This window comes from Phascolarctos cinereus, unplaced genomic scaffold (assembly GCF_003287225.1).
Source record: "Phascolarctos cinereus isolate Bilbo 61053 unplaced genomic scaffold, phaCin_HiC Scaffold_5;HRSCAF=322, whole genome shotgun sequence".
NCBI lineage: Eukaryota > Metazoa > Chordata > Mammalia > Diprotodontia > Phascolarctidae > Phascolarctos > Phascolarctos cinereus.
Genome location: NW_027555958.1, coordinates 420,637,601 through 420,660,538, shown reverse-complemented (window position 1 = coordinate 420,660,538; position 22,938 = coordinate 420,637,601). Strand labels below are relative to the sequence as shown.

General features: G+C 39.6%; 1 protein-coding gene across 1 annotated transcript in view; it reads right to left on the bottom strand.

Moving 5' to 3' along the window:
• ADCY10 (adenylate cyclase 10) overlaps positions 1-22,359 on the bottom strand; it is a 134,104-nt gene extending 111,745 nt beyond the window's left edge. The window contains exons 1-7 of the mRNA XM_078155791.1: positions 22,116-22,359; positions 19,421-19,591; positions 18,630-18,734; positions 17,987-18,025; positions 17,580-17,723; positions 5,282-5,484; positions 44-140 (exon numbers count right to left, since the gene is read on the bottom strand). Coding sequence (XP_078011917.1) covers positions 44-140; positions 5,282-5,484; positions 17,580-17,723; positions 17,987-18,025; positions 18,630-18,734; positions 19,421-19,568 — 736 coding nt within the window. The 5' untranslated portion in view covers positions 19,569-19,591; positions 22,116-22,359. The remainder of the gene's footprint in view (positions 1-43; positions 141-5,281; positions 5,485-17,579; positions 17,724-17,986; positions 18,026-18,629; positions 18,735-19,420; positions 19,592-22,115) is intronic.
• Positions 22,360-22,938: the final 579 nt, after the last annotated feature.

Here is a 22,938-nt window from a genome sequence, read left to right as displayed (position 1 = left end):
CAAGCTGGTTGGATCAGAGCCATAGTGAATAAAGTGTACTTACTTTTATGATCACCTGAAGGATAATAATCCAGGTGGGCCATACATCTCATGAAAAACTCATCAAAATTATAATCAGGGGGTAGCTTCAGGAAGTTAACCTGAATGGAAGAAAAATGAGAGTTTCAATTTCCCTTATAATGAAGAGTGGTCATCCAAGTATAATGCCACAGAGGTTTCGTACATAGTGGTCGGTATACCAGAGGGTACAACAGGTACAACCCAGAGTGGGTATGCACAGTAATGCTAAAAACTAGCACTGATTTAGTGCTCTAAAGTTTGCAAAACACTTTATATGGATTATCTAATCTTCACAATGATCAATTGAGATAAGTAGTATTATTCCCATTTTACAGATGAGGAACCTGAGTTGCAAAAAGGTTAAATGATGTAGTCACATAGCTAATAAGTGCAATAAGTGATATTTGAACCCAGAAATCAGAAAGTTGGCAAGGAATCACTCAAGCTACTTAGTTAAGACAACAATTTTCAGAATAAAAAGGGGAGGTTGTGAGCCTGGGCCATGCTAGGGCATAGGACCCAGGCTCCATTCCCCTTATGCTCCCTCACTCTAAATTCACTTTTATATAAAAATCTGGTTAAATGAATATTAAGGGGAAAAGAAGCCATTAAAAAGTGACAATGAAAACGAAAATATGTCAGTCGAGGGTGTGTTTTAGAGGAATGATTGAAAGACAGCCAGCACCAGGATCCTCATTGCCTCGGTCAAAGTCTTACAACTTCCCTGGCAGAGCCTTTAATCCAATGAAGTAATTGTGGGTTGCAAGTGGTCATACATGTCCTAAATAAGTTTCTTTTTATTTTGTCTTTATCAGTATGTTGTGATGGGAGCAAATGAGTCTAAGCAAGTTTCAATTCTTCCTTTTGGAACTCTTAGCATATTACAGGTTCATTTATCATTCCTTCAAGATTTATAAATTTCTGGATATAGCAGAACAAGTTTACTAAAGATGATCCCTCTAAGTAATTCTCTGGGGGGAAGAACATTTAATCTGGACAAAATTTTACATTTATGGAAAGCTCTCCAATCTCTTCAGTCTGAAGTAGAATAAGCCCAGTGGGATGTTATGGTTGACTGACATGAAGAAGTCCACAGAATTAAAAATAAGCTCATGGCCACAAACTACAAAGATTCAGGAGAGAAAATCCAAGCTCATGACTGAAAAAAGCACGGGAAAAGTTGGCTGCTCCTCCAAATGGACTCAATCCATCTTTTCTAAGCCTCTAGGGGAAATTAAGTTCCCTGATCATTATGTTTTATTTCATAATATTTGCCTTAAATACAATTAACTCTTAAATAGAAGACTTCCCAAGATAAAGATTTTGACTTAGGAATCCTGTTGTTTGTCGTCTGTATGTCTATGTAAACCTGCGAAAGTTAGCAAAAGTGTTTGTTTTTAATCTGTTGATAGATAGATAGATAGATAGACAGACAGACAGATAGATAGACAGATGATGGAACTAGCTTAAAGCACATTTGCTAGTTTAAATTCACTTGATTGGGAGTGAGAGCCTATCTGAACAGAACTTCTTTTCCACTTGGTTTGGTCAGCCCTGGAGAAAAGATGTGCCCTGTGTCCATCTTTGCAGCAATTTAGCTGCAAAACAGGAGAAAAAGAAAAATTTTTAGCAAGAAGCTACTCTTAATATTTGGTGTCTAAACTCAACTTTGAGAGGTTATTTAATCTACTCTTTTTGTTCTAAATTTGGCCACTCACGGCAAAAAGAAGAGACAATGGGTAGTAAACAAAAGGAAAAGACTCTCTCTCCTGAGATTTATTGAATTCCACTAGGGTTGTTAAATTCAGAACAAAAGAGAGTTGAATATTTGTATCCACTTTTATAAGCATTTATTTCTGACACCCTTGGCTATCATAGAGTTGACGATTATGGAGTCGAGGAGTCCCTCAAACTTAGTATTGATTCTATTTATCTTCTACATAATAGATACATATTTATCCCTTTATTGTATTTCCCAAGAATGGGGAGTGGGGTGGATTTTTAATTGCTCAGAGTAAAACTGTAGCTTATTTTCAGAGGCTGTTTAAATTAAACCTACCACAGGAATAGCTAGCTATCTAGTAAAACTAATTCTATTTTTTTAAACAACTTATATATGTGTGTGTGTGTGTGTGTGTGTGTGTATCTTTGAGCTAAAATCCCTTTGGTATAATCATGCCATATTTTATTATAAAAAATGTATACTTTTTGAAAAAGAGGTATTTGTAAGCATGTAAACTACATATGTGACCTGATTGTTACCATGTAAAATGCTGAAATTTGAATATTTAAAATTCATCCTGGTAAATGAGAGTGAAGTAATTGAGAGTTAGCTTAACTCAAAGTTCATCTAAATCTCATGGGCAGTTTTTTTAAAGAGTGGGAGGAGGTGGAGGAGACCAACCATGGTAGCCAGAAACCTTGTCATTATCTACTGACTCTGACCTGGCAAGGTCTGAGGTAAAAAACAAACTTTTATGAATGAATTTTAAGCTGGGGGTTGGGGGGGGGAGTCCAAACTATCACAATTAGAAAGTAGGATTCTAGATTTCAAAATTTCCAATTAGTATAATTACTGATTGAATATTGTGATCATTAATCATTACTGAAATAGTAGAAAATAATTATATAATTTTTGTCTGCCTCTTTTGCCTAATACAGAATTATTTGCCTTATGCTATGGCACATAGGTTTTTTTTATATAAATTTATTTCTTTTTAGTTTTCAACATTTACTTCCACAAGATTTTGAGTTCCAAATTTTCACCCCATCTCACCCTCCCCCCACCCCAAGATGGCATGCATTCTGAATACCTCTTCCCCTAGTCTGTCCTCTCTTCTATCTCTCCCCCCACTTCTCTTATCCCCTTCCCCTTCTATTTTCCTATAGGGCAGGATAGACTTCTGTACCCCATTTCCTGTATTTCTTATTTCCCAGTTGCATGTGAAAACATTTTTTTAACATGTATTTTTAAAACTTTGGGTTCCAAATTTTCTCCCTTCCTCCCGCTCCACCCATCCTCATTGGTTATACATGTGCAGTTATGCAAAACACTTCCATAGTAGACATGTTGTGAAAAACTATATGGCACATATTGTAAACTGCTGAATATGCTAAATAGTCCCTGGCCCATCAGAAGTATAGAATGGTCATACAGAGAAGTAGGTTGAAATAACGCAAGACCAAGCTACCTTTCATATGATAAGCCTTTAAAGTACTGTAAGACATTGTTGTTGAATGTTAAAGACTTTAATATCTAGAACCTAGAATTTCTGGAACCTAGAATTCCCAGCCCATCTGTTGAAAAGAGACTGCTGATGATAAGCAATCTCTGACCACCAGTACCTTGAACCTTAAATCCACAAATCCTTCTTTTAAGAGACTCTTCACCCCTTAGATGCTCTAAACTAAGACAGAAAGACAGGAAGATTGTTCTGGTCACCTGCCCTTGTCTGAGAAGAGGATAAAAACATAAGGCAGGCCCTACAGTCCCAGAGATATTAAGCCACTTTGATTAACCTTAGGAAATGTCATTGTTATTCTCAAAAAGCCCCTATCAGTTCTCTATAAGCTCTCATTTTCTGTGTAAAATCCCAGAATGTCTTTTTTAAAAAAATTTCTGTGATTGTTAATTTGCACCATGGAAATTTGCTTTGTGTTCTGAAAAGGAGGTTAGTCAAGAGCTTAAGAAGATAAAAGATAAGAAAAAAGAAAAGACCCTGAAACGTTTAGAAAGACTTGGTGTCAACTTCATGGATACAAAAGATAGAACTCTTGGAATTGTAAATGTTTATGTCCTCACTGATTCAGGTGAAAGTGTTGATGATGAGCCAGCCAGGAATGATGTAAGGGGACCTGTTAGCAGGTCAAAGTTGGGATGCCAGAAAGCACACCCCCACGGGAAAGCAGTTATAGATGGACAGAGGTGACTAGGACTCTTGGGATGTTGACCTTGTGAAGTCAGTGGCAGTATAATCTTGACTCATTTCTCTATTGTTCCACTTCTCCCTGTTAAATGGAAAAACCTCCCTTGTCCAGTTAGAACACTGGTTTAGCTATCCTACCCACTGGAAAATATGAAGTTACAAACAGGCTGTCCTAAAATTATTTTCTTAACTTTACCTATTATGAAACAGAATTCAGAGAATTTTGTTTTAACCTGTCTTGTGAGAGATTAATCTGGCACTTTCATACCCAACTGGACAGAGCTTTAATCTTATTATATAATATGGTCCCTTTTCCCTTTACAGTAAATAGCTCTCACCAGTGAATGCCTTACAATAAATTCAACTTTACAATAATTCCCTGAACTCACAGTGAAAGGAATACAGCAGTGAAATTTTTCTTATAAGAATTAGTTATTTTCCTAATTGTTGTATATGTACCAAAGTTTAAGTGATGATTCCCTATGCTTAAAAATGAGGATGTGAAATATAGAGTCAAATGGAAACAGCAGATGATTCTTTATCCATGAGTTATCACAGGAAAACCATTGATGTTGATAATGGCTCTCCCTCTTCCCTGTTTCTTTGGTCATAGCCTTGGATAAATTTGTCTTCTCATCCAAGATCAACATGGTGCAGAGGAAAGAATACTGGATTTGGAGTCCTAAGATTCAGATTTCAACCCTGCTTTGGCACTGTGTGAATTTGCACAAGTTATGTAATCTCCATGGCCTCAATTTTCTCATCTATAAACTAAGGGGGTTAGACTCCATGATATCTGGGCTCCCTTCCAAGTCTAAAATCTCTTACTCTTTGATAAATCTGAAAAAGGGCCCAGAGGGGTTCTCTTTTTGCATCAGTATGATAATTGGAGCCCCCTATTTGCCCACAGAAAAGGATCTAAGTCATGTCACAGAAAATGTCGACCAGGCTAAGAGTATGGGAGCACAAGAGGAATACCTGACCTGCAAACAAAGAGCTGTATTTAAGTTCTGACTGCTACTTACTACCTATGTGCCCTTGAGAAAGTCACATTCACTTCTTTGTTTCCTCATTTATAAAAGGACAACATTAAGCTAGATATCTCTAAGGACCCTTGCAGCTCTAAATCCTCTAAGCCCATGATGTTAATATTTCTTTATCCTCAAAGAGAGCCTGACATCACCAAAGTGCCATGGACCTTTGCAGACCCCAGTGAATAAAGCCAATGCCCCCTCTAGCAGTTTATACCACCAAGGGAGGGCCAACTATCCACCATAAGTATTAACACCCCCTACCTTAACAGCTCTTTGGTCGGGAATCCTCTCAATTTCAATCACACTCCGGTCACAGAGTTGCCAGCAGTTTGGTGACAGAATAGTATCATTCATCTGTGCCATGCTCTCTGCAAAGCGGACATCTTCCACAGCCTGGCCAATCACCAGAAAGTAACTTTTTTCATCTCCAAACACCAGTTTTTTGATGTGGCCAGCTGACAGTCCTGGCAAAGCAAGGGACAGGTTTGTACCAATAGTTAAGTTGGCTTCCCATTTCTTGGCAGGAAAGTCTCCATTGTCTTTGTGGGTCAGGAGTCAGAGATCCTGTAGCCAGAGAACCAAGGTGAAGAGAATGCACGTTTCTACTGACATTTGGAAAAATTAAATCTACCCATTCCTGGACTTTTTTTCTATCCTCAAAACTAAAACTAGGCTTTAAAAACCTGATGATAATATTGATAACTCACATTTATATGGTACTTTAAGGTTGGTAGAATGTTTTGCTCATAACAACACTATGAGATAATACATGGATAATGGACGTCCAGATCACCTAAGATGGAGGCACTACCATGGGAGACTCCAAGGACCTGCTTCTGGGAAACGAGACGACTGGCGCGGGGCAGGAACATTTTTGGTTTATCATACAGTTGGGAGCTGTCTCTTTCCATTGGCTACAAAGCTGGAATTTGGCTACATCTCTAAAATTGCCTGAGACAGTCTCTTTTCTTTTGCATCCAGGACTCATTTTCTTATAGCAAGTGACAATATGAAGTTAAATGGACGAGGGATTTAAGGGTTGCCCCCTTCTCCCCCTGGGCCATTTGGCCCCACAAAATGGGCTTGGAGTCTGGGTCTGTTTCATATGTTCTTTTTCTTTTCTTTTTTTTTTTAAATTGTTTGCTTCATCTTTTTTTCTCTTCATTTTTTTGGTTACATTTTTAAGTTTCAAACTATCTCCCACTCTCCCTCCCTACCCTGCACTAGAGAAGGCCACCATTTGATGCAGATTTATAAATATATGTAAAACCATACTATGAGTACTTCTATTTACCTGTTCTTTCTCTGGAGGTGGATAGCATCTCCCTTCATAGGTCCTTTATAGTTGATGTGAATATTTACAGTACTCAGAATAACTTGATTGTTCATAATTATTCTTTGAATAATATTGCTGTTATTGTAAACAAGTTTCTCTTGGTTCTACTCACTTCACTTTTCATTATTTTTTAGCCAGTGTTAGATAGTTTTGATAATGACTGCCTTATAATATAAGATCTGGTATTGCTAGACTTGCTTTCTTTACTTTTTCCCATTAATTCCTTTGATATTCTTGACCTTTTGTTCTTCTGAATGAATTTTATTATTATTTTTTGTAGCTCAATAAAATAATTTTTGGTAGTTTAGTTGAGATGGCATTGAGTAAGTAGATTAACTTAGGTAGAATTGTCATTTTTATTATATTGGCTCTGCCTACCCACAAACAATGAATATTTCTCCAATTATTTAAATCTGACTTCATTTGTATAAAAAGTTATAATTATGTCCATGTAGTTCTGGGGTTTGTCTTGACAGATATATTCCCATGTATTTCATATAGTGTACAGTTATTTTAAATGGAGTACCTCTTACTATCTCTTCTTGCAGGGTTTTGTTGGTGATACATAAAAATGTTGATGAATTTATGTTGGTTTTATTTTATATCCCACTACTTTGCCAAAATTATTAATTATTTCAACAATCTTTTTAGTTGAATCGCTAGGATTTTCCAAAATATTACCATATTGTCTGGAAAGAGAGATAGTTTTATTATCTCATTGCCCATTCTGATTCCTGCAATTTCTTTTTCTTCTCTTATTGCTATTACTAGCCTTTCTAATATAATATTGAATAATATTGGTGATAATGGGCATCTTTATTTCACTCCTGATCTTATTGGGATGGCTTCTAGCTTATTCCCATTACAAGTAATGCTTGCTGGTGGTTTTAGGTAGATGATTCTTATCATTTTAAGGAAAAATCCATCTATATCTATGCTTTTGAGTGAGAGATGTTCTTTTCAGTAATATGTGCATGGAGTGGTATCCTGGGCCTGGGAGCTAAAGCCAAGGGGTCTAGGAGACTGGGATTCCAGGCCAGATGTTGCTACCAGCCCAGTAGGGAAGCCCTGAGAAGCCAGGATCCTAGGAAACTAGCCTAGGGCTGGTTTTGGAGTTGAAACTTGCTGGGACTTATGTGATTTAGGAACTGAACCTAATCGCTCCCTTCCTGGCCACAGAAACCAAGGTGGTAAAGGGTGGGGATTAATTATGCCAATGAAATGCTATGGAAAATGTGTTTGTTTCTTGCTATAACTTTGAAGTTAAACATTGTTGTTCAGTCATTTCAGCCATGCTTGACTCTTTGTGACCCCATTTGAGATTTTCTTGGCAAAGATACTGATGTGGTTTGCCATTTCCTTCTTTAGCTCATTTTACAGATGAAGAAACTGAGGCAAACAGGACTAAGCGACTTGCCAGGGTCATACAGCTAGTAAGTGAAGTTAAATATCCTTCTGTAAAAGCAAAGCTGACTGTTTAGGAACTGGGATGTCTGGACCCCTAAGCAGTGGGAATACAATCAGTATATAATCAGGGCTTGAGCCAAATGGCAGAGAAGAAAGGCCCTTAACTCCCTAAGGATAGTGGAGAAGCCTGAGGGAAGAGTGAATGTAACACACCTGACTCTCTGACAGTGTGAGCCAGAGAGACATGTTACACAAGGATTATTATCTCTGTTTTACAGATGAAGAAACTGAGGACTTGAAAAGTAAAGTGACTTGATGATAGCATTGTGAATAGGTGTATACGGTGGGATCTGCACCTTATTCCAAGTCCAGTTCTCTATATCCTGGGACATGCTACCTCTAATGTCACAGAGGACTAGGAACTATTCCTGTCTCCCACCTCTACCCCAGTTTGGGTTATTGTTGTTGTTGTCGTTCAGTCATTCAGTTGTGTCTGACTCTTCATGCCAATACTGACAATGGGGTTTTCTTGGCAAAGACACTGGAGCGGTTTGCCATTCCCTTCTCCAGGGGATGAAGGCAAACAGAAATTAAGTGACTGGCCCAGGGTAACACAGCTAGTGAGTGTCTGAGGACAGATTTGGGCTCAGGTCTTTCTGACTCCAGGCCCGGTGCTCTATCCACTGAGTCACCTAGCTGCCTCCATCCTAGCCCTGGTCTCCCACAAAACTGTAAAGTCTGTGCAGCTTGTGCTCAGGAACCTTGGCTTTCTCTTTCTTTGCTTCTTTTCCACCCAAGCCACGCTCCTGCATTGATTCTGATGTGGCAGAGGCTGAGTGTCTGAAGCAGAAAGCTGAGCGTGATCTTCCTGGCTCCACAGGAGCGCTGGGAGGATCTCCTGCTGCTGCTGATCAGCGGTGTTGGTGTGGCTGGCAATCTGGACGTTCACAGTTTGTATTGGGTCCACTGGTCTAGTGGATGGAGGGCTCCCCATCACATTCAGAAAATCTGGGGTCAGGACCTGCCTGTGACTCTTACTGACTGAACAGCGAGGCACTTGCTTTCTTAGTGCCTTAAGCAACTCTTCGGGACTCAGATTTCAAGAATTAGAGACAAATTGTTGACCTGCATCAGTAGAGTTTCCATACCATGATCTCCCCATATTGATGAAAATACTGGTCTAGAACAAAAAAAAAAGGGGGGAGGGAATAATAGGAATAGAATATTAATAGAAGAGGGAGAGGGAGTGGGAGAGTGACATGACTGTTGAAACTGGGGGAGCAAGAGTCAGTGACTGTGTCTTTGACAGTGGTTTGGCAATGAAGATTCCCAGATCTATTTTTTACCTGAAAGACATGGGTAGAGTATAGATTCTGAGAGGATTTGGGTTGCCTCACAGCGTGAACCACAGTTTGGGGAGTGTGGGGTGAGAAGCAAGGCAGTATGAAGAAGCACGTACCCCAGCCCATGTACCCAGTCAGTGAGCACAATGAATGAATGATTCTAGCATCTGGAACCAGTGATGACAAACTCTGATAGAGTTGTTATAGTTCTGAGCCAACAGAAGTCTTCACACAGGAAAGAATATTGGGTGATGATTTGTTGGGGCAACCAGGGGTTTGGGGAATAAGGAGTCAGAAAAAGGCTCATATAGACCTGGAATTTAGAGATGAAACTTGAGCTCATCTGAGCTTAAGCTCCCTGAGGGCAGGGATAGTCTTTTGCCTCTTTTTGTATCCCCAATGCTTAGCACATAGCAGGCACTTAATAAATGTTTACTGATGGATTATTGAGTGTGAATAAGTTCATATCATTCATGTTCTCCACCAAAATGAGCTCTAAGAAAAGGATTTGAAACACTCGATCTAGTATCCTAACCTTACCCCTCAGCCTGGTTAAGGACAAAGACACAGACAAGATAAGGATGAATCCGGATGACATGGAAGAGATGGGGAGGAGACCTATTGCTGTGGGGAGTGGAGCACACGATGGGTTCTAGGTCCTAGGAGAAATTCTTTTAATAATAGGACAAGTATTCTTTTATTACCAGCAGGTTTTTGGAAATGGGTCTCTAGTAACCTGAACTGTGAAGTGTATTCATACAAAGGTATAAGGTGACAAATACTGGCACAGTTAGGTTGCTCAATACATAGAGCACAGCACCCAGAGTCAGGAAGACCTAAGTTCAAATCTAGCCTTAGATCCTGCTTATGTGACCCTGGGCAAATCAACTTCACCTCTGTCTGCCTTAGTTTCTTCACCTGTGAAATGGAGAAAATAATAGCCCCTACCTCCCCAGGGTGGTTGTGAGGATCAAAAGAAAAAATAATTGTAAAGCACTTAGCATAATCCCTGGCACATAGTAGCCGCTATATAATTGCTAGCTATTAAATAACAGACCACTTTTTGACACAATGAAGGTAGAAGTGAGGAGTTAGATGGCAAAACCTTGAATGGGGGTGGCAAAGATATGTGGAGGGTATGGTCAAAGCCGTTAAAATTTTTTTTGGCATTTTTATATTTTTTTCATGATGCCCTAGGGCCTTGAAGCTATGTGTTCAAACAAATAAAAGATATGTATAGAAATATTTTGTTTTATATCATCACCATATCCACGTGCCTCTGAAAGACAATACTACTGGATGCACCTAACCTCACACCAGAGGTAATCTCTTACTCTATATCCACAGCCTAGTAGCTTAGAGTACACAGCCAATCAGCAGCAGCATCCTGTAGCAACTTAGATAAGTAAAGCTTTTCAAGATGAGTAAAAAAAGAAAGGGATCACCCAAGGGAGAGAAAGAGAATATTTAGAAAGCAGTCTGAAGGATTTATAAGAAAACATCCCCTATTCAAGGGCAGGAGATAAGGGGAAGTAAACAAATGCTTTTACAATCATGAAAGAAGTTCTTTTAAACAAAAACTGCAGGGTCTCTTATGCAAGGACAGCAAGTAATTGTTACAACAGTTGATATAAATCTACTCCATTAAGCATTTATTAAGGGCTAACTACACGGACCAGAGGTTGAGATAAAAGACTAAAACAAGAGAGGTTGATAATCACAAGCAAAACAAATTTCAGCCTTATAGGATAGATCCTGAGTGATTAAGAGAAAAGAAAAAAGAAAGAGTACTAATTTATGTATAAGTCTTAAAAAAGAAAATCCATATTAGTCTTGTTGTGAAAAAACCACAGACCAGAACAAGATACAAAACCAAACCTCAAACCCAAGAAAAATAAAGTGAAAAAAAGAAGTAAGCTTCGAACTGCATTTAGATTCCCATCAGTGTTTTCTCTGGAGGTAGATAGCATTTTTCATCACGAGTCCTTTGGAATTGTCTTAGACCATTATATTGCTGAGAATAGTTAAGTCATTCACAGCCGATCATTGTACAATATTGCTGTTACTGTGTACCATGTTCTCCTGGTTCTGCTCACTTCACTTTGTCTCAGTTCATGTAAGTCTTTCTGGGTTTTTCTGAAAGCATCATTTCTTATAGCACAATAGTATTCCATCATAATCATATAGCTTTGTGTAATAGTCTTCTCAGAGATGGAGGTGGGAATGGGAAGATTCTATCTCCTCTATAGACAGGAGGAATGGCCTGAACCCACATTGACTTCAGGGATTTTAAGTTTTCATTCATCCCCCAAGGCAAAATCTTTTTTTTTTTTTGTATTTTTGTATTTTGACTGTATTTTGGTGGGGTTGGGGAGCAAGGGTAGAAAAGAGGAAGAAACTTAGAAAGTGGGAGGATTCTTCTCTTTCTCAAAAATGAGGCATTACATTAATAATGTTATAAATGACTGATACTTACAAAAATATAAACTACCTAGATTAACAAAAGAAGTAGACCATTTAAATAAGCCAATATTGAAGTAACTGAATAATATGAGTAAGTCAAAAATGAATGCCCAATGAAAAAACTCCAGGACCAGATGGATTTACAAGTGAATTCTATCAAACATTCAAAGAACAAGTAATTCCAAAATTATACAAACTGTTTGCAATAATAGGAAAAGAAGGCATTCTTCCAAATCTCTTTTTATGATACAAATACATAGTCGCAGGGGTAGCCAGGTGGTACAGTGGATAGAGCACTGGCCCTGGACACAGGAAGACCTGAGTTCAAATCTGGCCTCAGATACTTGATACTAGCTGTGTGACCCCGGGCAAGTTGCTTAACCCCAAATGCCTCACCAAAAACAAACAAACAAACAAAAAACCAAAACAAAATACATAGTCCTCCTACTCAAACCAGAGAAAGACAAAGGAAAAAAAAATTATAGAACAGTATCCCTAATGAGCATTGACACAAGAATTTTAAGCAAAATATTGGCAAATGGGCTACAACAACATATCAGAAGGACTATACACTATGACCAGGTTGTAGAACTACTAGGAATGCAGGGTTAGTTCAACATAAGAAAGACTATAAATATAATAAATCATGTAAATAATAATAAGAATTACATGGTTATGTAAAAAAATACTAAAAAGGCTTTCTGACAAAATCCCACACCTGTTTGTTAAAAACACCAGGAAGCATAGGAACAAATGTACCTTTCCTTAATATAGTTAATAACAGCTGCTAAAACCAAGAGCAAACATTACATATAGGATGCTTGTTATCATACCCAGCCAACTCCCAGGTCATCCTGTAAACCCCTCTGTTAACCTTTCAGGTCCTACACAACCTGGCCCTAACCTACCTTTTCAGCCTCACTGGATGCTACTCCCCTTTCCAACCGGCCTCTTCTCTGTTCCCCACTTTTGACATCCCATCTTTTTTCTCCATGCTTTTGCCCTTGTCCTCAAAGCTTTTGTAATGGGGGTCTGGTGCACGCCAATAGTGTCTCTCTACCTGGAGCACACTAGGGGGCTGTTTCTTAGAGAACTGTGATGATGTATAAGGGAATGATCTTGGAAAGACTGACCACGGAGCCTATTTAGGCACTCGATAATTGGTTCTGGATGGCTAACTACTATTGACAAGGAGGCCCTTTGATTGGCTGTGAATGCATTCAAAAAAGGTCTGTCAGTCTCAGCTACTGTCTTCCGGATTCAGCATTCTTGAGGTAGCTTGGTGGCCACTGAAGGGAGTGGAGCCTACAAACTTGTAAATTCAAAAGGTCTAGAGGGGTCCTCAACAATCCTAGGGTTCCACGGTTAAGGTCTGTAGTCAGTACAGCATTGATGCCTCAAGGAGTAAGGAATGACTTTCAGGTCCCCAGCTCAGCAGTAGATGAGACAAGTACTCATCTGCTGCCTCTGGACATGTACTTGGAAGGGGATTTGTTCTGTAAAACTTGGACTCAGTCAAAAGGCTGCACCCAAGGACTTAGAAAGCCACATGTGGCCTCGAGGCTGCAGGATCCCCACTCCTGACCTATATACTCTATTGAAACTGAGCCAACTGGGGTGGTGAAGAATATGCCCTTGCGATGGAGATGGGAGGGAATGTTTTTATGTTTGCTTTGGCTGTCTTTGAAGTAAAAATCTTTTTGTAAAAACTAATTAAGGTAAGTAATGAAATTGAACTGGGATGCTAGTCATTGGACACTGAAAATAGAAGGAAAAGAGTTGGTGGTGGCTCAAGCTGATGACAGAGGAAAGAGACACCTCACGAACCTCTCAGATTTCCCTAGAACCCTGAGGGGAACTATTGTAGGCCAAGCTTTGGGAGAGAGAGCTAGAGTGATCATGCTACATCTAGAATGCACTCCATTCTTACCTTAGATCCACAGAATTCCTCTTTCCTCTAAGATGAAGCTCAAACATATTTTCTGCATGAAGCTTTTTCTGATTCCTCCAAGTACAAGTGCCCTCATTCCCAAACTACGTTGTATTTAAGTATTTGCATAAATATACATTTGTATGTATGTATTTTTATATTTATGCTGTATGTATTCATACTCCCCCTCCCACCATTAGAATACAAGCTAATGTACATAGGGATTATGTCATTTATAAAAATTTGTATCCAGAAGCCAAGATGGCAGAGTAAGGGCAAACAGTCCCCTCAGCTCATCTCCAAACCCTTCCCAAATATCTTTAAAAAATGACTTCAAACAAATTCCAGAGCAGCAGAGCCCACAAAAAAACAGAGTGTAACAAATTTCTAGCCCAAGACAACTTGGAAGGTTGGCAAGAAAGCACAGACCTGGACACAACAAAGCAGGAGCAGACTTCTGGGCAACTGAATCATTGGCAGCAGTGGCAGTTTTCAGACAACTTAGAAGGTCAGCAGAAGAGATCTGTCCCACCTGGGTGAGAATGGAGTGCAGTCCAGCACAGGCCACACCAGCCCAGCCCTGGCCCTAGCAAAACAGAAGCAGGCAACAACAAAGAAAACAAAGTCAAAACTCCTACATCCAAAGCCTCCAAGAAAAATATGAATTGGTCTGAGGGCCATGGAAGAGCTCCAAAAGGACTTTGAAAATCAAGTAAGAGAGGTAGAGGACAACTGGGGAAGAGAAATGAGAGTGATACAAGAAAATCATGAAAACAAGTCAACAGCCTGGTAAAAAAGACCAAAAAAAGTACTGAAGAAAATAACACCTTAAAAAACAGACTAGGCCAAATGGTAAAAGAGGTGTAAAAAGCCAATGAGGAGAAGAATGTCTTAAAAAGCAGAACTGGCCTAATGGTAAAGGAAGTCCAAAAGCTCACTGAAGAAAATAATTTCTTAAAAATTAGAATGCAGCAAATGAAAGCTAATAACTTTATAAGAAATCAAGAAACAATCAGACAAAACCAAAAGAATGAAAAAAAAAAAGACAATGTGAAATATCTCATTGGAAAAACAACTGAACTGGCAAATAGATCCAGGAGAGAGAATTTTAAAATCACTGGATTACCTGAAAGCCATGACCAGAAAAAGAGCCTAGATATCATCTTTCAAGAAATTATCAGGGAAAACTGCCCTGATATTCTAGAACCAGAGGGCAAAATAGAAATTGAAAGAATCCACCTATCAACTCCTAAAAGAGATCCCAAAATGAAAACTGCCAGGAATATTATAGCAAATTCCAGAGTTCTCAGGTCAAGGAGAAAATATTGCAAGCAGCCAGAAAGAAACAATTCAAGTACGGTGGAACCACAGTCAAGATAACATAAGATTTAGCCACTTCTACATTAAAGGACAAGAGGGCTTGGAATATGATATTCTAGAGGGCAAAGGAGATTGTACTACAACCATGAATCACCTACCCAACAAAACTGAGTATAATCCTTTAGGGGAAAAAAATAGACATTCAAATGAGTTAGAAGACTTTCAGGCACTCTTGATGAAAAGACCAGAGCTGAATAGAAAATCTGACTTTCAAATACAAGACTCAAGGGAAACATAAAAAGGTAAACAGGACAGGGAAATCATAAGGGGCTTAATAAAGTTAAACTGTTTACATACCTACATGGGAAGATGATATTTGTACCTCATAAGAACTTTTGCATTATTAGGGCAGTTAAAAGGAGAATATGTAGTCAGAGGGCACAGCTGTGAATTGAATATGAAGGTAAGATATCTAAAAAAATAAAATTAAAGGGTGGGAGAGGAAAGTACTGGGAGAAAGAGAAAGGGAAAGGTAGAATGGGATAAATTATCTCACATAAAAGAGGCAAGAAAAAGCTTTACCATGGAGGGAAAGAGTGGGGAAGTAAAGTGGAATGAGTGAACCTCACTCTCATCAGAGTTGGCTCAAAGAGGGAATAACATACACAGTCAATTGGGTATGGAAATCTATCTTACCCTATAGGAAAGTAGAAGGGGAAGAGGATGACAGAAGGGGAAGGGGTGATAAAAGGGAGGGCAGACTGGGTGATGGGAGGAGGTAATGAGAAGTAAAACACTTTTGAGAATGGACAGGGTGAAAGGAGAGAAAGAATAGAATAAACAGGGGTGAGGGGATAGGATAGAGTGAAATACAGTTAGCAATAGTAACTGTGAAAAAAAATTTTGGAGCAAGTTTCTCTGATAAAGGCTTCATTTCTCAAACATACAGAGAACTGAGTCAAATTTGTAAAAATAAGGCATTCTCCAATTGATAAATGATTAAAAGATATGATCAGTTTTCAGATGAAGTAATAAAAGCTATCTATAGCCATATGAAGAAATACTCTAACTCATTATTGACAGAATAAATACAAATTAAAACAATTCTGAGGTACTAACTCATACCTATTAGACTGGCTAATAGGACAGAAAAGGTAAATAACAAATGTTGGAGGGAATGTGGGAAAAATGAGACTTTAATGCATTGTCGGTCGAGTTGTGAATTGATTCAACCATTCCATAGAGCAATTTGAAACTATGCCCAAAGGGCTATAAAACCATGTATACTCTTTGACCTAGCAATATCACTACTAAGTCTGTATCCCAAAAGAGACAAAAAACAAAAAGGAAAAGGACCTATATGGACAAAAATATTTATAGCAGCTCTTTTCTGGGGGCAAAGAATTAGAAGTTGAAAGGATACCCATCAATTGGGGAATGGCTGAATAGGTTGTCAATGTAATTATGATGGAATACTATTGTACTATAAGAAAGCAGGCTGCTCTCAGAAAAACCTGAAAAGACTTGCACGGGCTGATGCAAAGTGAAATGTATTGTATACAAAGTAACAGCAATATTATAGGATGATAAGTTGTGAATGACTTAGCTATTCTCAGCAATACAATGATTCAAGACAACTTTGAAGGACTTATGATGAAAAATGCTATCCATCCCCAGAGAAAGAACTGATGGTATCTGAATATAGATTTTTTTAAAACTTTATTTTCTTGAGTTTTTTTGTCTATGTTTTTTTTTTCACAATATGGCTATTATGGATATGTTTTGCATGACTACACACGTATAACATACATTGAATTGCTTGCCTTCTCATTGAAGGTGGGGGTGGGGAGGGAGAAAGGGAGAGAATCTGGAACTCAAAGTTTTAAAAACAAATGTTAAAAATTGTTCTTACATGTTACTGGGGAAAATAAAAATAAAATACTTTTAATAAAAATTGTTTCCATAGTGTCTGGCATACAGTAGGTACTTAATAAATACTCGACTGTGTGACTCTGCAAATAGTTCAACTTCATTGCAGCTTATTTTTCTCATCTGGAAAATGGAGGTAATAGCAGAGCAGGCATGGACTCGGAAACATTTAGGCTCAGGGGAGCTAGGTGGTATAGTGGACAAAGCACAGGCCCTGGAGTCAGGAGGTCCTGAGTTCAAATCTGGCCTCAGACACTTACTAGCTGTGTGACCCTGGGCAAGTCACTTAACCCCACTGTCTCCAAAACAAGCAAACAAAAAAACCCAGAAAGATTTCAGCTCAAAATCTGTCTCTGACACTTGTGATGTATAATACCTACAATACCCTACTGGGCCACTGGGAGATTTAAATGAGATATTATATGTAAAACATTCTGAAAAGTTTTAAATGTTTTGTACAACCTACCTCACAGGGTTGTTATGAAGAAAATGCTTTGGAAACCTTAAGGCCCTATGGAAGCATGAGATAGGATTACCATTACTAATAACAATAAGATCTATGTCTCCCTTATCTAAAGTACTGGCACTTTTATTCCTCTTATGCCCAAATCATAATTACTGCATTTATTTGGGTATCTTATCACCTCTGCCTGATTTTAAGTCCTTCTAGAGGAAAGGATGTCTTATTCATCTTCATACCCCCTTCAGGGGGCATATTTGTTTAGTGAGAATAAGTTGCACTCCATACATATGAAGGTCTTAATAATTTTCTAGAAAATCAATGAATGAAAAATGACATGACCACCCATACGTTTTCTTTCAGTTACTTACCAATCTTGACTCGGATATCCAGACCTTCTTCTGACTCTTGATTCTCAAACACCCCATGGATTTCTAGACTGCATTTAACCACCACGGTGATAAAGTTCTTCAGCTGCTTTCTCTCAACCTTCCACAAGGCTAGCAACGCATCCCCTTTAAGTGACGCACAGAGTGGGATAGAGAAGGGTCACACTTTTGGTTTTCCCTCAGGGACCAGCCCATTTGGGTATTTCTATAGGGAACTTTGTAGGCATAAAACTCTTCAAGCTGACTTTACATCTGTCCCTTGCTGCTCCTCTTTTGGGGAGTCCCTTTGAGAATGAAGGACAAACAATAACAGCAACCCTATTTAGGGTGTAGGGACCTCTACAAAGCTTTCTTACCCCCTCCCCCTCCCAGATCAGCAAAGCCGGTACCTGCAAACTTTAAGATGTCTCCTCCAAAAATCAGCACCTCTGAGAAAAGGAGAGGGAAAATCATATACTGATTTCTTTAAAAACAAAAACCAAAAGCGTTATGAGAAAAACCAAAAAGCTCTTTCCTTTTATTGCAGAATGAAGCTAAAGGACACAGACATAGTAGGAAGTAGGATAACAAGACAGAGAGCCAATTCTCTTGAAACCATTCTGTTTCATTACAGCTGTTTGATAATACTTTATTGACCTCTTTTGAGTTATTGCTTTGATCACTCAGGTAATCAACAAACTTTCATTAAGCACCTACTACCTGTCAGGGACTTTGTTAGACACTGGGAATACAACTATGAAGAATGAAGCAATAGCTGATTTCAATATGAAAAGTGCATTCCTTTTGGAAATGATATTGTGCTTTAGGCCTTTCCCCAATTCAAATGGGTCTAGCTCCTCATCCCACCCCCAAACCCCAGCAACATAAATACCTGTTCCCTACATGCATCACTAGTCTAGAGAGACTAAGAGAAAACAGAAAGGGTCAATATGAAAGTGCCTAGCACGGCTCTCCTCTCAGTTATAATCCCCTGACACAGGAACAGTAATGAGGTAGCAAGTTTTCAAGCCAAAACCTGGCTCTCCTACTTACTTTCCACAATGACGCTTATGTGTCGATTGAGAATATCCACCAGCTGTTCAGCCCCACGGTCCATGTACATGGCTGTGCTGAACTTCTCAGTCATCGCCGTGAAACCTAGGGCACAGGTACAAGGAACTCATTTGGATTCTAGGAAGAGTCAGAAAGCAGTCAGAAGAAGAGGCCTAAATCAGGAAGCAGCAGGACCCAGCTGTTGCTTTTTTTTTTTAATGGTTTGTGACAAGGAGGAAGCAATCATTCATATCTACATGATTTGGGGTGATTCCCAGAAGATCTCTTCTGTCCCCTTAGCCTGCCCCTCCAAATATTTTCTCCTATTTACTCAATGGTCTCTGAAATTACTAATTAAGAGAGAGGCTTTTATTCTACAATTGGAGATGAGGGCACCTTGACAGATTAACACTTTAGTGTAGATTACTAATATTAAATCCTCTCCTGGGAAGCAGGTTTTAATAAGGCAAAGGCTATGGTCACCCAAAAGCAGAAAAGGGAGAAGAGCATCCTAGGGAGAGGGCTAAAGGGCATACAAGAGAGGCTTCAGGTATGAAATCAACTTTTCCAACTTTATAATTTAATTAAAGGTGTTGAAGGAGAAGGGGAAAGTCCTGATCAAAGTGGGCTGCCTGCACTCATACCTTATTTTTAACTTTAGAATATTTACCATTATGAAGCTGAAGTACCAATATTTTTTGTTCCCTAGCCTCTTCCCCTCCTCAGTTTAGCAGGCATATAACAATACGGGCTTGCCGTTTTCCACAGTTAGAAGTCTCTTTCGTACTTGCCTGAAATATCCACAAACATGAGGATTCCATCAAAATATTCCATAGAGGGACGTTCTGGGGTAAAGTCTCCATAGACAATGAGGTCTGGCAAGTGAGCGGCTATTCTGACAATGGTCCGATCTGGCAAGGATGCTTTTCCAATATTCATCTCTGAGGAAAATTTTCAGGGCTCTGTAGTCAGAAGGAAAAGTTTATAGATTGGGGTATTATGAGGATGGGGGAAGATGTGATAGCAGCTACCGAATTTTAACCCATATTCACTCTTTTTTTTTAAATTTACTTTCATCTTTCTTGTATCTAGAATGACTATTATAGTACTAAATAGCAGGCCTAGTTTGCAGGGTTCAACCCTCTAATGGGGACCCACTTATTTTAAACAGAAAAAGATTCTATTCTCACAGTAACAGACTGCCCTTTAATCCTGAAAAGCTGCTGGTCAGTGCTACTAGTTTGTTAAGGGAAGCATCCTCTCCACTGAAGAAACTACTCAAAGCGCATATTCTGTGGAAGGTGGGCCACCTTCATTACATTTTTCCTTACAAGCTGTACTTTCCTATGGATTTTGTTTTTCCTTTTATCCTGACAAATTCTGCATTATCCTCCTGTTTTGCTCCTTTACATCTTATTACATTCCCTTAATTTTTGTGAACCATATTTCCCCTCCCCCCCTTTCCTGGCCCCATATTTTTGAAGGTTGTTTATACATGATAGTTTTCTGTGTGTGTGTGTGTGTGTGTGTGTGTGTGTGTGTGTGTGTTTGTGTGGGTTTAAATACAGTAGCCATAAGCAAAGAGACAATATATGCAAAATAATCCAAGTAATTCTGAGGAGAGTTGACCTTTTTGCCTAATTGCATGGAAGAAAAACCCTAGGGCATATGTGTAACAAGCAAGCCCTAAGCAGGGGCTGCCAGAAGAGCCAGGAGCAAGAAGGAATTGGGGTGTTATGACAGCTGCTAGTCAAATTGTGAAGAGCTCCAGGGCCTAGACAGGAGATGAAAGGCCAAGCTGAAAGATGACAACCAGAAGGTGGGGGAAAGTTAGAAGACTGACAGAACAAAGGAAGCCCAGATACCCTAAAAGAGGGTGGCAGCAGTGAACAGAGTTCTGGACCTGGAGTCAGGAAGACTCATCCTCCTGCGTTGAAATCTGGCCTCTGAAATTTACTAGCTGTGTGACCCTGGGCAAGTCACTTCACCCTATTTGCCTCAGTTTCCTCATCTGTAAAATGAGCTGGAGAAGGAAATGGCAAGCTACTCTAGTATCTTTGCCAAGAAAACTCCAAATGGGGTCACAGAGAATTGGACATGACTGAAACAACTGAACAACAATACATTTAAATGGATAGGAAGGATATTTGTATAGAAATGAGTATGTGCTTGTATATGGAAGACAGCTGCCATTTGACTAGCGCCAGGACCCAGGATAGCAGTACCTGAGGCAGAAGCTTGAATGACATTTACCTAAAGATGGTATATAACATTATATAAGGAGGCTGAGATGAGTGCCTTCCCTGTTCTTTGTTGGCATTTTAATAAACCTATTCCATATTAAATCTTCACAGCACTGGTTGCTTACAGAGGAGCCAGATATCTCAAAGAAAAAGCTGGAAATAATTCCAGTTTTGATGAGAAAACCCACAGAGCAATGTCACAAAAACCCAGAGAGACTGGATTTGCCATTGTCAACTTCTGTAAAGACGTCAAGAAGAATGAAAACTGAGATACGGTGATCAAATTCGGCACTTACGAAAACATTGGTAAGAGGAGAGATCATTTTCAATTGGGTGATAAGGTCAGAAGCCAGATTGCAAGAGCAGAGGTAGAAGAGATAATGAGAGCAGACAGTGTTTTCTAAGATTTTAATTGTGAAAGATAGTAGCCATATGGATTGATAGTTTGAGGAGATTGTGTTGGTTTTTTTTTTCAGGATGCATGTGTAGGTAGTAGGGGAAGGAGTTGATAAAAGGTATAGATTAAAGACTGGAGGAAGAGATGATTGTGGGGGGCAATATGCTAATTAGAAGAATGGAGCAGATAGGATCAGGAAAACCTGAGTTTCAAATCCAGCCTCAGACACTACCTATGTGACTCCAAGCAAGTCATTTAACTTCTGTCAGGCTCAGTTTCTTTCTTTACCTTTAAAATGGGGATAATAATGACACCTACCTCCCAGGATTGCTGTGAGGAGCAAATGAGATAATATTTATAAAGTGCTTAGCTCAGCCCTTGGCACACAGTAGGTGCTTAATAAATGCTTATTCCCTCCCTTTTTATCCAAGGAACACTAAATGAGAATGATGTAGCCCCCAAGAAGACGGGAAGTCAAGAGAACTTTTAGTCTCCAAGACTCCTGCCCTCATTAAAAAGGGGAAGAAACTGGCTCAAGGATTCTTCCTAATCCTCCTGATCCAAGGATGGCCCTTAACAGTGGCTGCCACAAACAACCCTTTCTGCGAGAGTCCCACATCCACCCCTTTTCACCTACCTCCAGGCTCTATCAGCAGCTGAAAAGCAAACAGACAAACCACACAGAGGCCAAACTGAAAGACAGTGGGGCCCCAAACCCTTAAGCAGCTCGGCAAACAGGACAGGGCCTGGTCCAAGTTACTCTGAAAATAGCCCAAGTGCCACATCCATCTTCAGGAGTGGCCCCTCCCAAATGGCAGTTTTACAGACCCCGCCCGGACTGCTCACCAGAAGTGCATCTGATTGGCTGCTCACGCTGTTCTCTTCTGTACACCCCCAACCCTAGGCCATTCGATTCCTTGGGTCCATGATCATGCGAAGTCTGACCCTGTTTTAGGTTATGACTCTTGCCCCATATGGTTTCGCTTCTCTGCTCCATAGTCATTCCCCAGTCTTCTCATCTGTGAAATGAGGGGGTTGAACTCAATGTCTCCTAAAGTCCTTTGCAGCCCTAAATCTGTGACCTATATCCAAGAAGGCACTCAAACCTCCTCCTAATCAGTATGGATCCCTGATAGAGACCCTTGAGAGGAAACTGATTGATTCCTGCAGGGGAGCGGTCCTGGAGGAAGGGGAGAGAGATATGGTTGTTCAGTTTTGTAATGTTAGCCTAGACTGCATTTTAAGATATCTTTTTCTCATTCAATGTAACAACAGCCATTATCTGAAATCTTTTTTGGGCAGAGCCTCACCATATCTGAGAGAAAGCATGGAGAATTCACCCTTCCTTTGTAAGACCTGCTTACTCTCCCCCTCCCATTGGTGGTGGTGGTGGGGAGTAGGTCCTATAGACTCCAGGGGGGCTCGTGGAGCCTCCATTTTGTAGAGGGGTATCCTGCCTTCATTCCCCTCTTGGTCCTGTTTCTGATTTTCTGGACTTCAAAACCATGCCTCCACACTGCCGCTGCCAAGTACATTCCTCCTCTTCTGGTCCATCTTTCATCTCCCTTTTGTGTGTTTTCTGCACCCATTAGAATGTAAGCTTGAGGGCAGGGGCTATCTTTCTTTTTGCTTGCATTTGTATCTTCAGACATTAGCACAGTGCCTGGCA